Here is a 19859-nt window from a genome sequence, read left to right on the forward strand (position 1 = left end):
GGAAACTCCGCTCATCCGTTAGGAACAGTGCTCGTTTACTCTAAGAATGCAGTGGGAAATTGGGGAGAATGCTCTGGTTCCAGGAAGTGCAGAGCAGGGACCATTGAATCACGGCACTCCACGACCAAGACCTGCTGCTTTCCCACCCTCCCTTTGCCTGCAGCAGCACTAATTGTTCAGTTAATTACCTGGGAGAAAAGAAAACCAGGGCTGGATTTGGATTGGAGGAGATTATCCCTGCGGTAGAGGACCAGCCCCAAGCCCCTGGCACATCCCTGTGCACACAGTGTGTCATGATGCCAGCATGTGGCTCAGGGCTGAGGTATTCACAACAAGAGGGGCCAAGAACTCTATGTCTCCGGCACCAGCACCCGAATCCAATGTTTCTTCTCTAAATGGCAAAGGCTTTTCTTTCCTAGTCCTTTCTTCCCCAAGGGCCAGGCTGAGCAGCACTATGGCCAAATGTTTTTCTTTGTCACGGGAAATTCACTGCCACCACATATGGCCATTCTTTGACGGGGTACCGATTCATCAACGAAACGACCATATTTACAACGGCTCCCCATTAACCATTATGAGTTATGAGTACATGCCATTACTGCCGGACCGGAGAATACGCCAAAATACACCACTCATCATTTACCAGTGGGCCCCCTAACTACACCCCACAATAATCCCCATTCTGTGTGTCCTTGGACTCTGTCACTACATTCATATGGTTCATCTTACTGCTCTGCCTGCCACACCCGTGTAGCTGAATTCAGACCCATTCGGAGAGCCCCGTTTCCAAAGCAGGCAGTTAAACTGCCGTTTCTGAGGCCTTGACTGTTGAGTGATCTTGGAAGCTGGTGCGGACAGCAGAGGACAGAGAAACACAAAAGGGGAACTAAAGTAATAAACGTGCTTGCGGAATAACACAGGATTAATGTTCGCTTTCGTCGACCGGCCAAGGGTCCGGCTTTGACAGCTGGTGGATGGTGGAGAGACGTAGGGCGACTGGGCTGTTTTCTTTTCTGGGTCGGTGGCCTTTTATAGAACTGGCCCCGGCATCTCCTCGGGCCGGCCGAGGGCCAGGGGCAGGGCGCAGCGAGGCCCTGTCGTGAAAAAGGCCCCGGCCGAGGCTGTTTGTGTTGGAGCGGCAGGCCGATCGCAGGAATGCGTGGGAGGACGGGGGAGGGGGGGGTGTAAATCAATGTGCAATTACTCCTGGTTCCTCCGGCTGGCGTGAGCAGGAAGCCTTGATTGGGCTCCATCTCCACAGCAATCAGATTTTCGAAAACAGCGCCCGCGGCATCAAAGTGGCATCTGAGGAAGGCGGGCACCCAAATCAGGCATTCTAAAGGCCGCTTCAAGTGCTTCGCTTGCAGGCAAACTAAACCGGTGGGGGTGGTGTGTCGACCGCGAAGAACTTTTTAATCAGCCGCAGAAAAAGACAGGCATGCATTTTGTGCCACATGCTCCCCCTTCCCCACTGAAACATTGTATTGTTCCAGGCATTTCAAATTTAAAGTTTCTTCTGAAACCCATATAAACGTACAATAATACTGGTGGGATCGACCACAGGTGACTATTTTCAGAGACATAATGTTCAAGGCATTTTAATAGACAGACAGAACACAGGGCGGGGTGATGTTTCCGACACAGAGTAAGAGCAAACAGCTTATTAACATGGTCATGATTGTCAAAATAACAATCATCAGGGTTTCCCACCAGTGGTGTCTCCAGCCACTCTTGAACTGTACCGCTTACACAAGCGCTGCAAGTCGCTACATGACACCAACAGAATGAATGATTACACATAAAATGACAGAATGAATGATTACGCATCAAACGCGACCTGGAGCATCTTGCCTGTGAGGGCCTGGCAATCGGCTCGGTTGGGTGTGTCAATCCTGCTTTATAAGCATAAGCATAACATAATTGTCATGTTGTCATTTTGTTTTGCCAATGGAAATTTTGGTACCTCACATTTCATTCACAATTCTAGCCACAATAAGGGCAACACAAACTGAAGGGCTGATCAATACCCCAGAACTCCAGGATCCCAAGAATGAATGATCCCGGGCCAAGGCCAAACCCATCCCAAGAAACAGTAATCAGGTCCACCCAGGTATGGTATGCGTGAGATGTACGTATTTGTCAGTGCAAGCCTGCAGTATGCATGGACCATGATGCACTATGCAATGCTAGTCAGTTTCTCTACACTTGAAAACAATTACAGATACAGCTCATCTCAAAGAAGACTATACACAATAACTTACACAAGCTCACACACACACTCATTCCCAGTTCCACAGTCCCAGCCAACAACAGAGCACTAATAACTCTGATAACCACATGGCATATGGAAAGAAATATGAATCAACAAAGCTTTGACAGGCGAGGAGGAGAGGGAACGGGTGGGGCGGGGGTAGCATTCGATTCCAAGCCTTTGGGTCGTGAAGCTGGTGGTTTGGAGCCTCCGTTTAGCAAAACCACAAAGAGCTCGGCTCTACTGCAGAGACTGGGCTCTCCAGCTGGGCTGTGGGCCACGGGCGCAATTCAGAACCAGAAATATGACAAACTTTGTGATTGCATGCAGAGGGGAGACTGGAGCCTTATAACACACCATTCATCAGTCACTTATGGCGTCAGTGTGTGAGCCTTTCTGAGGGCGTGGAGGGGAACAGTGTTGGCTGAACCAGTGGTTTAGAGTAAAATGATGGCAAAGGGAGGGTTAGGGTGCCATGTGAGAGAACACCAGACTGGCCCAGCCTAAGACAGGGGAACAGGGAGCAGTAGGTAGTAGAGCAGGGCTACCCCACCCTGTCCCTGGAGATCTACAGTCCCGTAGGTTCTCATTCCAACCTGCTTTGGCACACCTGATAGTAATTAACAGCTCAGAGAAATCTCTAGCTGCTGTGCAAGGTGTGCTTTGATAAGGTCGGTGTCAAAACCGTCAGCACTGTGCAAAAATTAGGGTAGGCACCCTAATGTCTAACACCAAATTTATATTTATTTTTGCATTAGCGAGTCAGTAGAAAAGAGCAAAAGAGATTTCTAAACATTCAGTTTGATCAATTTGATCAAGGCTGTCTGGGATTCCCAGGATAGTCATATACAAGAGACAGGCAAAGTCGGCAGAAGAACTGTGGTTCTAATATGTTTTGTGCAACCAACCAGCTGATTTTCTTATAGAACAGCAGTACAGTGTACCCAAGAGAATTGATGCAGTTTTAAAGGCCATGGGTGGTCACAACAAATATGAATTTGATTTCGTTTTTAACAGTTTGCTGCTCTTTATAGTAAAATAGTCGATATTTAAAACTGCTGATTTCATTATTTTTGAAAACATTCTTTGCTTTCACGGATCTCCAGGAACACGGGTCGGCAGCCCTGTCGGCAGTAAAATCACAAGCAATAAAGAAAGGAAGATTCTGGAACACCCGGGATCATCTGCAGGCCAACACTCCCAGGGGGTGCAGGCATTTTTAGCTTTGGGCTCTTGTCTGGAACCTCCAGGGTGCGTTGCCCCAAAGACCGATTACAGGGCACAGAGCTGGCCAAGATAGGCACGCTTCAGTTTAGATGTTATTTTATTACTGCCGCCGTATGAAAAGTCATAAAATGTCCGTTCCCTTGAAGTAATCATCACAGGCCTCTCCCACAGCCCAATGCCTGCAGGGAAGGATAAATGAAAGCCCTGTGCCCCCATCCAGCCTCAGACATCCAGGGAGGTCTGTGGGGTTTCAGATCTTTATGATCTTCTGCCCACACAGTTCCCCCCACTCTCTGCAATTACACCTGTTGTATACAGACAAACAGTGTAGCCCACACGCTAAAGCACAACAGTCCAGGGCAATGAGCTCAATCCACCACTGAACAGCATTATAAAACTGGGACATGCTAAGCTCCAGGAGCACACTCATGAAGTGGGGACCCTTGTCAGACTACACTAAAGCAAAAAAAAGGCCCTTTGTGTGTGTAAGAATTATGCTCTAGTCTTATGGTTTTAATCTGGTGGATACAGTAAAGAGTTTGGTAAACTCCTCAGATCCTGAGACATTTGAGTTACGAGTGATAGTTCTGCCGGGACCTCCAGGGAAAACTCCGGATGAAAGTGGGACCACGCCATTGAGTTTGGGGGCTGGGTTTAGGGGGACCTCCTGTGAGATACTGGGAATGAATGGGACCCTGTTGTTGGGATTAGGAAGGTGGGTACAAGCAGGCAGCTTGTGGTCTTGCATGGCAGGGCTTGCATCACATTAGCATCACGGCAACCATAGCCTCAGAAGATCTAAACATGCTAGAACAGCGCTACGTTTCCCTCTCTGCGGGAGTGCCACTTTATCCACTGATAATAACAAGCACATCCCCCCCATTTCCCCCTGCATACAGCAAGCTGGAGCGGCTTGGGTGCAGACCGTACCTGATAAAAACCATATGGCAGCGATAATGACTGAAATTAACATTAGGGAGAGACAGAGGCCATCCGTGTGAGCCAACGGCAGCAGAAACCAACAGATCAGCCCAATGTAAATAACCTGTATCAGTCCTGGCTGGGCCTGGATTTGTCTGGATTGGGATAGGATTGAGAAGCAGTCACAGGGCTGCATGTAAAATGAAAGCCTGTATCCCTCAGGAGGCCACCCGCACCCCTGGGGCAGAGCTCAGATAAGTTAGCGGTACGTATGCAAGTTCCTTGTGCAGAGAGAGCACTCTTGACGTTGATGAGAGTTTGCTAGTGAGATGACAGGATGTCTGAGTGGCTCTGTGTAAAGTGTGTCTCTTCCATTACTGAATACACACCAGCATGCCACAAGAATAATGTCATTAGATTGCCTGAAGAGGCCTATGGAACAGGAGTATGTGCGTCTGTATGTGTGTGTGCACATGATTTAATCTTTTAATGGTAAATGGCAGGCATTTATATAGTGCCTTTATCCAAAGCGCTGTACAATTGATGCTTCTCCATTCACCCATTCATACACACACTCACACACCGACGGTGATTGGCTGCCATGCAAGGCCCCGACCAGCTCGTCAGGAGCATTTGGGGGTTAGGTGTCTTGCTCAGGGACACTTCGACACAGCCCGGGCGGGGGATCGAACCGGCAACCCTCCGACTGCCAGACGACTGCTCTTACTGCCTGAGCCATGTCGGTTAATCTTAAATCAGAAATATGAATAATAACTTTGATGATAATGTAAATAACATATGAAATAAGTTGGCAATATGCTGATGTATTTCTGTCACTCAGCCGCAAGCTGTGGCCTGTGAAAACGTCTCTCCTCCACCTCCCTCTCTTTCTCTCCCTCTCCCTCCCTCAATCTGCCAATACCATAGTCAAACTAAAGCCCTCTCATGTGACTGAGATGGGAGGAACAGAAACAGTCTCTCTCAGTGGTTTCACATGGCCAAACTCCACTGCTGGTGAGTGCCAGTTTGACTGGAAACTGGGAGGAGGAGCTGCCCTGGTGTTTACTCGTCTCAAAAGGGGGCGCTATGAACAACACGTTTCCTTTCAAAAATGTCCAGCTGGCTCAGGATATCAAACTCATTAAACATCTGGACTTCATTGCTGTATCAGTTTATAGTTGGAATTTACGCTACATTTAATTTATCATCTGCAGCAACCACCCTCATAATTGCAATGTGTTAAAAAAAGAAAATTAAGTCATTGCCACATCGGTCTTAAAATAAAAGCGAAAGCCATTATAATATAGACTAATGAGAGTACACAAATAATGTGGGTTCAGTGACAGTAAGTCCAACTTTTCATAGCTGCGATTTGTGGCGGATGGCCACTGCATTGAGAGGGCTAGTTGAGCAAACACTAAAGAAATGGCAAGCTGAGGGGAAAGGCTTCAGATTCTTGTAGGAAGAATATGCCTTCAGTGGTGATCGTTTTTCTAGTTTTCCACACTAAGTTAGTCCTTGCCTTCTAGTGTTGACTTTATGGGGCTATTAAAAACTGTAAGGTACATCAAAGTACCACCTGGTCTGTTTCACACTGTGGCTTATCCTGATCCAAACACATACTCATAGAACCATGGCAAAAGACCTCCAATGCTTTCTGGACACAAGGAGTGATGATCTCATGCTGGTAGTCTCCGGTTCTGTTTAAGTGCCCTGATGACCACATCCAGGTTGCTACTTCCTTTGTTTATGGGCTGGTGTGATTTATGATGAACAAAAGGGCTGCAGGATCCTTAAGCTAAACTCTAGAGGGAGTTGAGAACATGCTGAAATCTCCCCGACAAAGATTAGGCTTTTCTGCATCAAGCAGCCAATTTTTCAGCTTTTCTTGGGAGAAACATCAGTGACAAAAAAAGAAAATAGAATATCCACATGGTTACCTTGACTACAACTTGCAGAATGTTGACACACCGCTCACCCACTCTCTTAAACCGCACCCAGTTACAGAATGGCCCCCCATCTCTCAGGCCAAAAAAGGGCCAGTAAAAAGGGGGTGCAGGACGAGCGCCTGGTCAGCGGTCCTGGGGGACAGAAAGGTGGGTAATCTGAAGAGCACACATTTGCCTTTCCACATCAGAGGAAGGGAAAAATAATATTTCGGCATGGAGGCATACTGCCCAGCCAGGGGACCACAATGAGCCCGGCCTTACTTCAGAGAGCCAGCCTGAAAAGGATGGCTCCCGTCGGCTCCCAGCCGTGATTCCGAGGAGACGGAAAACATGCCACCCCTAACCCCGCCCTCCTGCACCGGATTAGCCTGGCCCCATCTGGCGGCACAGATGCTGCCAACCCAAACAGCCTCTTTGCTCATTTCAGCCATGACATAGCACATCAGACCTGCCTGAGTGGAGCTCCTCAATCCATTTGAACTAGGGGACATTGGAGAACGGGCACAAGGGAGTGGAGGTCTACAGCATTAAAAAGATACTTGTAGAAGGAAGCATCTCTCTTGCTTGTTCAAGACACACCGCCGTTCAGCAGGAGTTTTGACTCGATTCCAAAAACAGCAGCGGGTATTTCTTCTGTGTGCCAACATCCTATTTCCATTCAGTGGTAACCACTGCAGATTTGAGCTCCAGCCTGCCACAAACCAAAACAGAGCCAGCAGCTAGTGAGGAGGGCAGCCTGGGGTAGACAGTCAGCTGGCTGGGGCACAGTCCAAATGCCCGTCACCCTACAAGCTCACCCTGCCCAGCCTTCTGCAGGGAGTAGATGCCCTGGTCCATAAAGGGGCCAACATGGGGCTCCTCTGGAGTGAAACGTCCTACATGGGTTATTTATAATTTTCCCGTCTCCGCACAGGATGAGGGAGCTCACCAGAGCAGCCCTCAGGAACCTCAATCTAACCGCTGCAGGCCAGCTTTAGATCCCGCCTTAAGAGCCAGGCATTCCCTGAGAACGTGAGCTGGCTCTGGTGCAGTTCTTTTGAGCGGCGATCCCATCGTGGTCACTTCCTGATGTTATAACCAGACTAGTGTTCCTGAAGGTGTCCAAGGGCCCAGTGACAGACTGCTTAGCCAGGGGCATCCGGTAACTTCCCTGGGAGGAATCTGGGCTGAGATCCAATCCTTTCCTATAAACTCTTCTTCGCTGGCAGCGCTCTTATTTTCACCATGAGCTAGCAGCAAATTAGCCGACAGAGGGCATCAACAGAAGTTTAGCGGCGTGTCAAAGACCATAGCACCGGATCATTATCTACGGAGACCACCCAATCAGCGCTGAACATCTTGGTAAACCTGGGAAGAACCTGATTCACTACATCTACATTCTGAAATCTGAAGGAATGCAGGCAATGGAGCCAAATGAAATCTAGAGAGAAGTGATTTCTAAGCTAATAAGCATGAAGGCATTGAGTTACTGTCATATCATGTATTCTGCTAAGCTCTTGATCAAACCCATCAAGCAGCAGCAGAACAAGCTCCTCCACAGAGCTGACAGCAGGGTCAGGCTCTATCCCGTTCCGTTCCGAAATCTGATCCCCGGAGCCACTGTACATGTGAGAAACGTGTGATCATACGAGGCCCTGGTGACAGCACCAGAATGGCCTGTGCGCTGAGTGGCCCCTAGGACCCGGGACAATGGACCGCCCTGTGCTCATGGCGGGTGGGGCCTATCGGGGAGGGAGGAGCTTGGAAGTCGGGAGCTGCCTGGGAATAACGGAGGGTTCCCTAGTGTCCATCCCATCATCCCCACCCCCCCAGCCACCCAGCCGCCCATCTCTGCCAGCCTCCCTCACACAACAGCGGGTTTGTGAAGGGGCGAAAGCCAACACCAGCTTCCCAGAGCCCCTGCCATCAGAGCCCCTATTGTACAGCCTGCTTTCTCAAGATATTCAAAACCCCCAAACCCCACTCCACAGCCCCCACTAATGGAGGTCTAAATGGGGATCCAGTCACGGGTTCCCACTCCCCGTACTCTCTGGGCCGACGCGAGGTGGAAAACCCTTTTAGACGCTTTTTCTGAAGCACCGATCACCCGATACGCCGCGGCGTGGCCGTCCACCCTGCGGGACACAGAGGGCCCAGTCAGGAGAGCCAGGGCCTTTCAGTGCAAACTGAGTGTCTGTGTTCCTGTCGGCCGGGCCAGGACAACACGCCAAGTGTGCGCAGGGCCTGCTGCTTCCCAGCCGCTATTCCGCCGAGACCGCTGAAAGGGCTCCACTCATTAAGCACCAAACACAGGGAGGGCCCCGTCTCTGATTCAAACGAGAGGACCTCCATTGGGGAGAGACCCTGGCAAAGCTCATCCAGAGGCTATAGCTTCCTGCAAGCTTAAGAGCACACCTAACCGGCTAACACAGGAGAGCACAGACTAGCTAACATAGGAAAATACACAACTTTTCAGTTGGGCTGGCCTAAACCCACAATCTTCAGAAATTCCAGACAAATAAAAGAGAACAGTACCAAGCAATGTTGTTGGGATTGGCGAGAGGACCAGGAGGTGGAGGGGGATTGAAATGACTACCCCATAACGACAACCCAGACTCTCTATCAGCTAATGCTCACCTCTATTGCTTTCATCAGAGCGGTCTATGGTTCAACCTGGGTAACAGCATAGGCAATGGCAGTGTGTATCCCAAATATTTGCTTGAACACAGAAGAGCGAAACGCCGGAGAGGACACAGGAGGGGAGAGAATGCAGGGACACCCAACAGAGAGGCAAACGAGCGCATGAGGCATTTCAGTTGGAGATGAAAAATGAGAGTGAATAGATCTTACAAGGATAAAAGGGATGGAAGTTTCCTGCCTCCCAAACTGAAAAAGCGAAGTTCTCAGCTCATACAATTGAGATCGCTGGCCCACCTGTCTGCACACCTCAGGCATTCCCTGCTAATCTCAGAGTGGCTGATCTGGCACGTGTAAATTGCTTAGCATTCCTTAGACCCAACTGATAAGAGCTTCAGGACCCAGACAGCTCCCAATAGCCGCCACACTAGGTGGTTTACCTCATGTCTACCTGAAGTGTCTTCAAGGCAACCCGCAAGACAAATATTCCACCGACACCTGAAGATGAACTTGTATTCACTGGGACCCTTGAGGTAATCTTCACACTAGATCAGAACATTGACTCATGTCTCCAGACAGCAGCCAGAAACTCTGCCTCCTTTTCCATTAAATGAACAGAAATTCCTGTGACTGCGACAGCTCTCTGGACTGTTCAGTTGGGAATGCCTCAGTGTTATATTGTTTTTTAAAGATCTAACTTTAATTAGGCAAAAAGACAAAAAGGCAAGCAAGACCCTGTCTAAACTGGAATAAGGAAAAAAAAACTTTGAAAAAAAGCAATGTTTTACCATTCTTGAGCAGAAAAGATTGCCTCTCAGAAAACACACACTTCATTAAAAAGGGCACCGGCGTTCCTCAACTCATGTTTTCCAGGACGCTGCCTCGGAGGAATTATGGGAGAGCCAGCATGGCAGGTTGTTTTGACTGAAACTCACAGGGAGCATGAACGACATGACATCTAAAGAGAAGTGCTGACAGCGTTCGCTGCTTAGGCTGAACAGAGCACCATATGCCCATGAGGAGAATAACAAGTTTTGCAGCTACTTTTGGGGTGCCTATATCCTGGCAGCTGTGGTCCTGTGTGTCTGTGGACACCGTTCTGCTGAATACTTTCACTGCTGAATCGATAACTGCCACTGCCGGAGGTAAGAGTCGGTAACTGCCAGATTCCTTTAGGGCCAAAACTGCCCGGACTGGGGGAGCAATACTATAAATATGTAAACTGTGTAAGCCTTCGCATGAGGTCTGGCATGGTTGACCTTTCATGAGGGAGTGACAAGGTAGTTTTAAAAAAAATAAAAAAATAAAAGATGAATAAGCGCATGACATGGAGATTTACTGTATCTGCCATCACAAGCAACAGACTTCCAGTTTTGTTTTCCCACTCATTTTAATCTGTACAGCACTTATAAAATTCCTGGAATTCCACAGTTTTTCTCCCCATCCATTTAAGGCCTTGTATGTTTTTCCTGTCCTGTCATCTCCCCTGTTGTGTCTTCTGGGGGCATTACTGCTGTCAACTCGAGAAGTCAGGCATAGCTGAAATGTCTTGTGATGAACTTTCCCACAGCATTCCCTCACTCAAGTCCTTCCAGAAGTTCTGTCCCCGTACTTTCAGCATGAACAGCAAATAAGCATGACCCCAGTGCAAACCTACCAATTACCCTCAAACCTATATTTAACCACCAAGTATGGAGGGAGGCTATATTAACGAGTCTCTCCCTTAACAGATGACTAAAAGGTCAAGCTCATTGTTCCCCGGTAACAATAACAACTCCCTCCCTTGCAGTAATCCTTGCACATGGTGCTCCCAGCATTCACTCGAACGTAATGTCAGAACTTTGTAAAAAGAAGCCCTTTCAAAGTGACCTTTCAGAGTGGAATTCACCACCCCTGCTCCTGTCTGAAAGTGGTTGGCAGTCTGCCTTTCTAACATAGCCTTCCTGGCATCCTGTATTTGATTTAGGCATGTTTAGTTACCCTTTCCTTATACAGCTGTAGGTGAGCAGCAGGGAAACGTGCATGGTGCTGGCCATCTGCTGGGATGAGGCACAGCACTGTGGTGAAACGGAGGTGAACGGGGTGCAAATGCAGAAGAGAGGGTCTCCACCATTAGGGAGCAGTACCTCCAGTGGAGGGGCAGGTTTTGTGGGAGACTTACCTGAGAGAGGGGTCTAGAGAGCCTGTGGCTGGGGGTCTTGTCCACCGAGGACCATGAGTGCAGCTGCACACTGTAACCAGGAGAGAAGCCACGCATAGCGTGGAATCAACATTTCAACCTGACCACTGAGCTTATGACCACGTGTTTGTGAAGGGGAAAGCTGTGCTGATCTCGGACAGCTGTGTGCCCCAGGCCCTGTTTCACAAAGCAGGATTACGGAGCTAGCTGAGTAAAAGCCAGAACAGCTCTTTTTACTTCACTCCACATTCCATATTTGGTAGCGTTCCAGGTTTTTCCTCAGTGCAGCTATCCAGCTAACTCAGTAATCCTGCCTCGTGAAACAGGTCCCTGGTCTCTGATATTTAGTGATAAGAAAGCCAGCATGTCAACAGCTCACAAACTCTCCACACTATAGGTAATGGCTAATTTGTCCAAGAACAACCTGAACATCAAGCCAAATTCTGCAATACATGTACAGTATGCATGTCAACATTAACAACAATCTCTTTGTAGCCATTTCAAACACACAATGGTGCTGCATTCAGATTTGGCCCTCTGATCCATCCAGTCACAGGTCTGCTGAGATAAGGCACTGCATTCTCTATTAGCTGGACAGACAACTGCATCACTGCAAAGATCCCAGCACTGAGGGCACATAATCCTCCAGGAAAAATAACAAAATGAAATGAATCAACACTGACGTCTGGAATTTGTCTATGTTTTCAAAGGTTATGTCTTTATTTTCCCAGTTGAAAGCAGGGAGGGAACACGCCCCAGACAGTGGGCCAATTCACCCGCAGTAAAGCACAGTGCACTGTGACCCCGCGAGGCAGCCCAGGAGAATTCCACACATCAGCCAGCGCACTGAATGTTCCGCTGGCCGGCCCTTTGTCGCTGCACATAAAAACGGGGGAATGTGATATCCGCTGCACATCCTTTGTTACCGCAGCACTGTCCCAAAGCTCTTTTTTCCCCGGGCACTCAAATACACATTCTGCTCTCAAGCTCAGAGGACCTTGGTGGTTCATGTGTCCTTTTTGCTTGACGCCAGAACAGAAATCCATCTGGTCACTGAACGCAAACCTGCTGCTCGACACGTTTATCCTTTTTGACAAAGGTATCTCTCTGGATCTGTACTTTTACTACAGAGCAACTCAGCCCTGGTCCTGGGGGGCAACAGTAAGCACAGGCCTTGGACCAGTCATTAACTGTTAACAGCTCACCACTGTGAAGCAATTAAAACCAGTTTAGCTTCCCTGTCCGGGTCCAAGACTATTTACTGTGTCAGAGAACCGAAAACCTGCCGCAAATATCTGTGACCTCAAGATTTTCATTTAAACAGAAACACAACAATTGGATTTTTACTGTTTTATTCAGAGTGACATCCGTGGTGTCTAATGGAATGTGATTCTCTGTAAGGGCTCAGGATTCTTCTTCTACACTGAAGCCTCTTGAGGAGGATAAACATTTCCTGACACTGTGTAAGTTACCTCTTGCTGGTGCCTGTGTGTTGCTCTATCTTCCTGTCGGGGCTGGACGGAGGTTCTGGGGAATAGGGGCCAGGTGACAGAGAGGCTGGGCTGGACAGGGAGTACTCCCTGTAGTTCTGGTTTTCATCTCGACTCACCTGCAGCGCCTCCTAGAGGGTGGGAGGAGAAACATTTGAAATGTCCTGAATAAGAAAAACAGGATCTACTGTATCTCAGAGGGGAAAACAAATGTAGGCTTTTATAATATATCCAGACTGTATTGGCACATGCTTTACTTTACAATCCCATTTGGGATATAAAATAAAGCTTATGAAAGCAGTATAATCTAATTTCATAAATCACTCCTCAGAAAGATGTCTCCCCCTGGAATCCAGCTGCAAACTGATCAACCCTTAAACATAACCATGCTCTGCTCTAGAGATGATTTATTAAGACAGCAGAGAAGTTGAAATGCTGTGTTGAAGTAAGGTCATTGTGAAAATAAAGAGGCAAAAGAATGGTTTTCTGAAGATGACTCATAGCAGGATGTACTTGAGTGATTAAAAACAGCCCTTTTGAGATTTTAGAGGGAGCAATTTACAGAAGGATTTTAATGCAGAAGCCATCCATTCTGAGTGAGTTCAAATGTAATGTAGGAAAGTATGCAGCTTCTGAATCTCTGATACCCGATATCCCTTTATATAGTGACAAAGTTTCACTGTTCAGTGTTACAGTATGTTGACATTCAACAAATGACCATCTCCAAAACTACCTTTGGGAGCAAAATGTATTCCAGTTGACCAATAAAATACGGGAACAGGTCTGATTTACTTCAGTTCCTTTCCCCTTTCTCACTGCCACAGAGCTGCCCCAGGGTAATGGAAGCAAAGAAGAATCATGCAACAATGTCTTTGTGTCTGCCTATCTTAACCTTCAGTAAATCTTCAATAACCAGAGGCCTCAGCTTCCGAGAAAATGAGAAGCAGACCTGGGGTCTGTGGGATAGCTCACAGGCAATGCCCGGAGGACCAAAACAGTCCTAAAGGACATGAATCATCTTGTGCAAAGGAAAACAAATGCAGGGACTAGGCTGAACTGACACTTTTGAAGAACTGTGCCATTCTGTACCTGCTTGGTCAGAGTGACCGATTTGCTCCCACAGGCCAGATATTCAAGTAGTGCTTCATGAGATTTACCTCACTCAATGTACAGCACAGACGGACAATCTTTGTCACTGACCCACAGAGACACATATCTCGCCCAATACCTACAGAGAAGAATCTCTTCAAGCTTTCAAGTTCTTGTATAAGCTCCATGCATTTAAGCAACGGTCTGCCATTTCACTGTATATGAAGCCTATGGGAAATTCCTATCACATAAGAGTTCATATTGCTTCCACATAGCGATCGAGCGTTAAAATCCTGCCCGGCACAAAAAAGTGACTGGTTCCAGGAAAATTTACGATATCGTTAAATCAGCCGAGGCATACTCTGTTGTTGGCTAATGAGAGCTCCATGATGACAGCACACTGATGTGCAGTTTAACAATATCGTAAGTCTGGCAACAAAATTGAAAAATGTACACATTTTTACAATCAACTGATATGTGAAACGCATCATTTGGAGAAAGAGGTTGTGTAATTGTTCGCTCATGAGAAGATGACATTTTAAAAGTTTTACTCCATGGAAATTCCCATTGTTTCAAATCACTTCCTCAGTCCAGTCACCTTTTAGGTGGGTGGGATTTGAACATTCAAATAGCCTGTAACTGTGCGGGTTTATCGGGTCACATGACACAGTACTGACCTGGAAGCGCCCGCCCAGCTGCTCAGGAGTGCTGATCCCATTGGTCTGTCCCGGGCTTGGAGGCTCAGGCCTGTGGAGGAGAGACAGTCATATCCACTGGATTCAATAAATAAAAATGGGTAAATTTAATATATTATTTCTTACTGAACTTACTTACTGGGACTTTCTTACTAAGAAACCTGCTGAAAACCGGAACATGATGTGTTGAAATACCAGGGTAGGTATATTTTTTACTTTGCCAGTGCTGGTGAAATGGCTGTCTGAATTAACTTGTACAGGATTCAATGCAGATTTTGTCTGAACAATACAGGGGGCATGCAGGTGCAGCAGAGATACATTTCTGCACCTGGTCCACTTGAGCTTGTCTGCTGACACACAGCCACACTGGAACAAGGAAAGGGCACATCCCAGAGAAAGCAATTCTCAAACAATATACTGCGGCTGGAAACCTGGAAGCCACACATCCGCTCAGACACCGACGCCCGCCAACCCCACCCCTCCCCATCCAACAGGCCCAACTCCCAGCAAATGAGCCCTGAGAAGTCTTTCCAGTACTTCTATTTTCCTGCGTTGGGATCAAAAGAGTACACGAAGAACTGAATAACAAACACTGGTCAGGGAAAACTGGGAAACGTGCGGGCCGCAAAACACACCCTCGAAAGCGGAGAGCGACTCCCATCATGCTCCTGGGGGACAGACCTCAGCGGCAAACACAGGGCCACTTCTTCCCTGGGCAGGGGGGCACACAGGTACTGCCAGGGGTGGTAATGAGCCCTGCAGGGAAGTCCGGCAAGCCGGGGCTAAATTGTGCAGAAAAACACCAGGTTTTTCCGAATAGTCCTCGTCCGTCGGGGTGAAGCCAACCAGAGAAACAGCTGGAACAGGCCAACTGAACGCATTAGCCTCGGCTTTGAATGAAAGAATCCTTGGCGGATCCCATAACTTATGGCACATGTGAAGAGGCTGGAGATTAGCCCTAGCGTGCCAACTGTGTATACAGACTAGTAGGAGATAAAGAGTGTGGAGCTGAAGGATGGAAGAGTCACATCTGGGTTTAACCAGCGCTGGACAAAAATTGTCCACAGCTCTCTTAAGCTTGATAACAATCCTGCTATTAATATACTCAAATACTTTACAGTTAAGCCTGTCAAGCTGATCCCAAAACTGGTTTTCTGTTTGTCTTTGATGTAAATAGAAAAAGCCAGAGAGCTTGTTTTTTTGTATCCCTGTCATTGGACAGGAATGCGAACATTGTTTTGCTTTGTTTTCGGCACATTTCTGCCACCGGCTTGTTTGAGAGTAAGGCCCGTGAAGAGGCCAACACTTTGAATGCTTAACAGTAAAAAGTTGTTCAAAATTAAGACTGGTTTTGTGCACAGCAGATATCCTCTGACCTCCTGTGAGACAGCAGACTGATGGCTTGCCAGTGGGGTAACAGAGTGATGGCCATCGTAAAACACGGGGAGGTGAAAGTGATCTGTTCACCTTTGTCTGAATCGCACACGGAAAGCAGACATAAATAAGGCAATGAAGAACAGCTCCAATCTCCGCACTGCACAAGGTATTTCCAGAGCAGTCCAGTATAAGATTTAAGGCATAGCTGTCAAGGTTTATTGTTTCAAGCTAGGCTGTAGTCAACGTGTGCTCTGCCTATAACATATTTTAGAGATCGTTTGGATGACTTTGAGTGCCAGCTAAAATCAATAATCTGAACTTCATTCTGAACATACTTGTGGAGACCCTCCCAACTCTGCCAAATGAAGCTAAAACAACAACATTCATTCATGTCATTAACCAGCAATGTTAGATGTCTGAGCTGGTAATAATCAGTGCACTGAACTTCCTTCCATTCTTTTAGATGAATTAACATCACATGATGTTGCCAGCTGCTTCCTTTCACACCACAACCCACAAGGCAAGCTCGCACAAACATGAGTTGGAGGAAGACATTTAACTTGAAGCTTTAACGGGAAGACAATGGGCGCCTGATTGACCAGCGGAGGTCGGTAGAGAGTGGTAAGATGCAGATCCCTGCCGAGAGACTCCCTAGCCTTGGGTGAGACAACCACCAATAAAGAATTGCCCTATGGGACATGGTCATGCGGGGCCCATCCATACACTAGAACACAGCTTGAACAGGAGAAGCCTGTCTGTGAGTTACATAACTCTTACCATTTCCCCGTCTGTGGCACCTTCTTCAATGGAGCCACTATTCCGAGGACTGTGGTTATATTGTAACATTAAAAAATATTTTCCTTTATTTTGAACATACTAGCAGTTAACTTGGAAAACATTCCATGACAGAACATGGAGAGGAGTATACTATGCATTCATTTATGTTTTATGTTTATCACCTTCACTACTAACTGTATCAACTGTTTATGACAAAAGTGTGGTGTGCCAATGTTTGAATCTGAAATCATAAGGTAGAATACAGCACTAGTGACAGTTATGCAAGAAATACATTGAATTTTTTCAGCGTCCCATCTAAGCCTGCAGTTGTTCGGTGACATCATCTTGAAGAAATCAGATAGGGGCAGCGGAGCTATAACCACTGTGACATCATCGTTGGGGGGGCACAATAGACAATGGATGCCCCAGAGGCTGCTGGGACAATGGGGGTCTCTCTGGTGTTCCAAGCGTTCTCTGGAGCATGCAAATTACACGATGCCCAATCTGCAGCACGTAAACATGGAAACCATTGTCTTCCCGTGTGGTCTGCATAACTTCCTATTGAAGAGTAAATTCCGCAGCTGCACCAGTTTGATGCCTATTCCGCCACACTAACAACACTAGCATGGCATTTGTTTTACAGTCCTCCTCCTCCCTTTAAAACTAGCTTGGTGTTCAGCCCTGATGGATCAGGACTGGTTTGACTGTTCTCTGACACAGCCCTTCCCTCACCCACACCCAAATATTATAGGGTGGGGTGCCGCTACCAGTCTCAGCCCAGAGGCTGCCCAGCTGCGGAGACATGCCTGACACCTCCAGGGCTGCTGTGGGGGGAATTAGACTACTCCTCTTCTAATTAGTATGGCTGTGTCGCTGTCAAGAAGCTTCTTCTTTTATGAAATGTAGCTGTCTCAGCCAGACGGCCTACCCTGCACCTGAGTGTACAGTCAACAGGGTATTAATGCAGAGTGAGCCTAAGGGATTTCAGGGCTGCAGCCTGCAGGCTGTATACCGCAGCTGAGCATAGCCAAGAAATATCAGTGCAGAATCCAGACGACCCCAGTGCCCGCTGAGAAGTGGAGTCCCACTGGGTGCTGTGTAAATGACTGAAGTTTTGGAGGGTAGCTCTTTATTACCCCTTCCCGTAACGACAGAAAGCAATACAGTGAAGGGTCAGGGGCCAATCCACCCATCACGGCGTGTCACTTGCAGCTAATTCCGAGGCTTATCCATCAGGACACTAGGGTCTCTGAATACACTAAGGGCCAGATTCACGGATACAGATTAAGCTTAACACTGGACTAAACGGAGTCTTGTACGGAGAATCTCCATTAAAAACAGTCTAGGACTAGGCTCTGTGTCGGGGAACCGGCCCTATAAATCTTGGCAACAGTTGCATCCTTTTATAAGCCTGTGTGGACTCCCAGACTTACAGAACAGATATCAGATAGATCAGTGGGGTAGCATTTACTCTGGGCTCTGAACCAGGGCAAACATGCAGGGCACCAATCAGGAGGAAAACTCTGCCGGAAGTCTCAGACAAGGGCGCTACTCTTCTCAGCCGACCAGACGGTGTAAAAGTCACAGCCTGTTTTCTCAGCCAGCATAGCGTGTGGAGGGGGGGTGATGACATACGGCCAGTGACACACGTCTGATGTGCTTTAACCAGCTGCTAACTGATGTGCGTTAAGAGACTGCAGTGCGAATCAATCTTAGTAATCTGAACCTTGGACCACTTGAGAAACAAAGCAGCCATTAAAATGATTTATCCTCATGAAGGTCAGCATCGGCTTGTCTGGAGCGCTCTCTGTTCTGTGCGCAAACAAGCGGAGCTGCTCAGGTTACGCTAAGCATGGTCGAACTGTGGAGAGTGGTTGGAAAAAACACTGGGGGCCAATGAGCAATCTGTAGCCCTGTCACCATTTACAAATAAGAAACCATTTAGTCACATAATGCAGATGTATTTGATTGTACAAAGCTGAGAACGCACATACAAATTGGAACATAACATAACTGCCAGTATGAATATGCTTAAGGACACCAGCCCAAGAGTCCATGCCACAAACACATGCAGACAGGCATGCATACAACACACAGACACAAGCACACTCACACATACGCAGACATATTCACACACAAATGCAGACACACTCAACACACACAAGCACATATAAACTCATTGACCACTTTATTAGGTAGACCTGTACACCAGCTTGTAATGCAAATATTTCATCAGCCAATCATGTGGCAGTAACTAAATGCATAAGAGCATGTAGACGTGGTCAAGTGGTTTAGCTGTTTTTCAGACCAAATGTCAGAATGGAGAGGAAATGTGATCTAAGTGACTTGAGAGTGACTCGACTGTGGGATGATTGTTGGTGCCAGACAGTGTGGTTTGAGTTTCTCAGAAACTGCTGATCTAATAAGTCTAATAAATACCTAATAAAGTGCTCACTGAGTACACACACACACACACACACACACACACACACACACACAGAGCGGTGCAAGCTCTCTAATTGCACAAAGCTGCCCAGCAGAGCCACAAAGTGCCATATTGTTCAGGAGGGGAGAGACAGTGTTGTTTCTGGCTGGGTGGAAGACGTGAGGTCAGTGAGGAAAAATCCACTCATATGGACGTGCAGCAGCATAGTGTGTCTGCGTGTACGCATGTCTGAGTGTGACTGTGTGGGTGCCATACACAGATGGAGCACAGAAATATGCATGCTTGTGTGATAGCAGTGAGTCACTGAAAAGGGGAATTTAGAGTATGGTGGTATAGCTGTGATCTGTGAGGCCAAATAGTCTTTTCAAAAACAAACAGCCACCATTGACAGAGGCTCTGTGCTGGCCTATTCCCATAAAATCTTTATAAGCAAACGAGTGTGAAGTACTAAGTACTATTAGGAAAGGAGAAATGACATAGTACTGTACAATAATGCTGATTTCTCTCAAGCTAAAAAAAGGTCAATTTGGACCTATTGGTGTTAAGGACCTATTTGGAAGTCCAAAAAAAGTGTCTGGAAGACGGAGGAAGTCTGAAGGAAGCGGTAATTGTTTTCGGAGCGGGCACAGCGAGGGAGCAGAGTGAGGCTGGAGAGCAGGGCTGCGGGCCTTCTGGAAGGACGCCAGATGCCACCGCGCTCATTATCTGGGCCAGAGACACAGGCTTGTAAATAAGGAAGGGGGAGAATGTGGCGGTGCCCACAGGGAGCAGGCAGGGGGCAGAGGCCATGCCAATGGGAACCACTAAAGTCTGAGGGGTTGCTTGGAGAGGCAATATTTAAA

The 19859-nt window shown here is 47.5% G+C and overlaps 1 protein-coding gene across 2 annotated transcripts in view; it reads right to left on the reverse strand.

The window, feature by feature from the left end:
• Positions 1-19859, reverse strand: part of pdlim2 (PDZ and LIM domain 2 (mystique)) — a 41724-nt gene that overhangs the window by 10727 nt on the left and 11138 nt on the right. For both annotated transcript variants that reach the window (XM_061261610.1, XM_061261609.1), the window contains exons 4-6: positions 14400-14469; positions 12616-12764; positions 11126-11195 (exon numbers count right to left, since the gene is read on the reverse strand). In XM_061261610.1, coding sequence (XP_061117594.1) covers positions 11126-11195; positions 12616-12764; positions 14400-14469 — 289 coding nt within the window. The remainder of the gene's footprint in view (positions 1-11125; positions 11196-12615; positions 12765-14399; positions 14470-19859) is intronic.

Source organism: Conger conger, chromosome 11 (genome assembly GCF_963514075.1).
Source record: "Conger conger chromosome 11, fConCon1.1, whole genome shotgun sequence".
Lineage (NCBI taxonomy): Eukaryota > Metazoa > Chordata > Actinopteri > Anguilliformes > Congridae > Conger > Conger conger.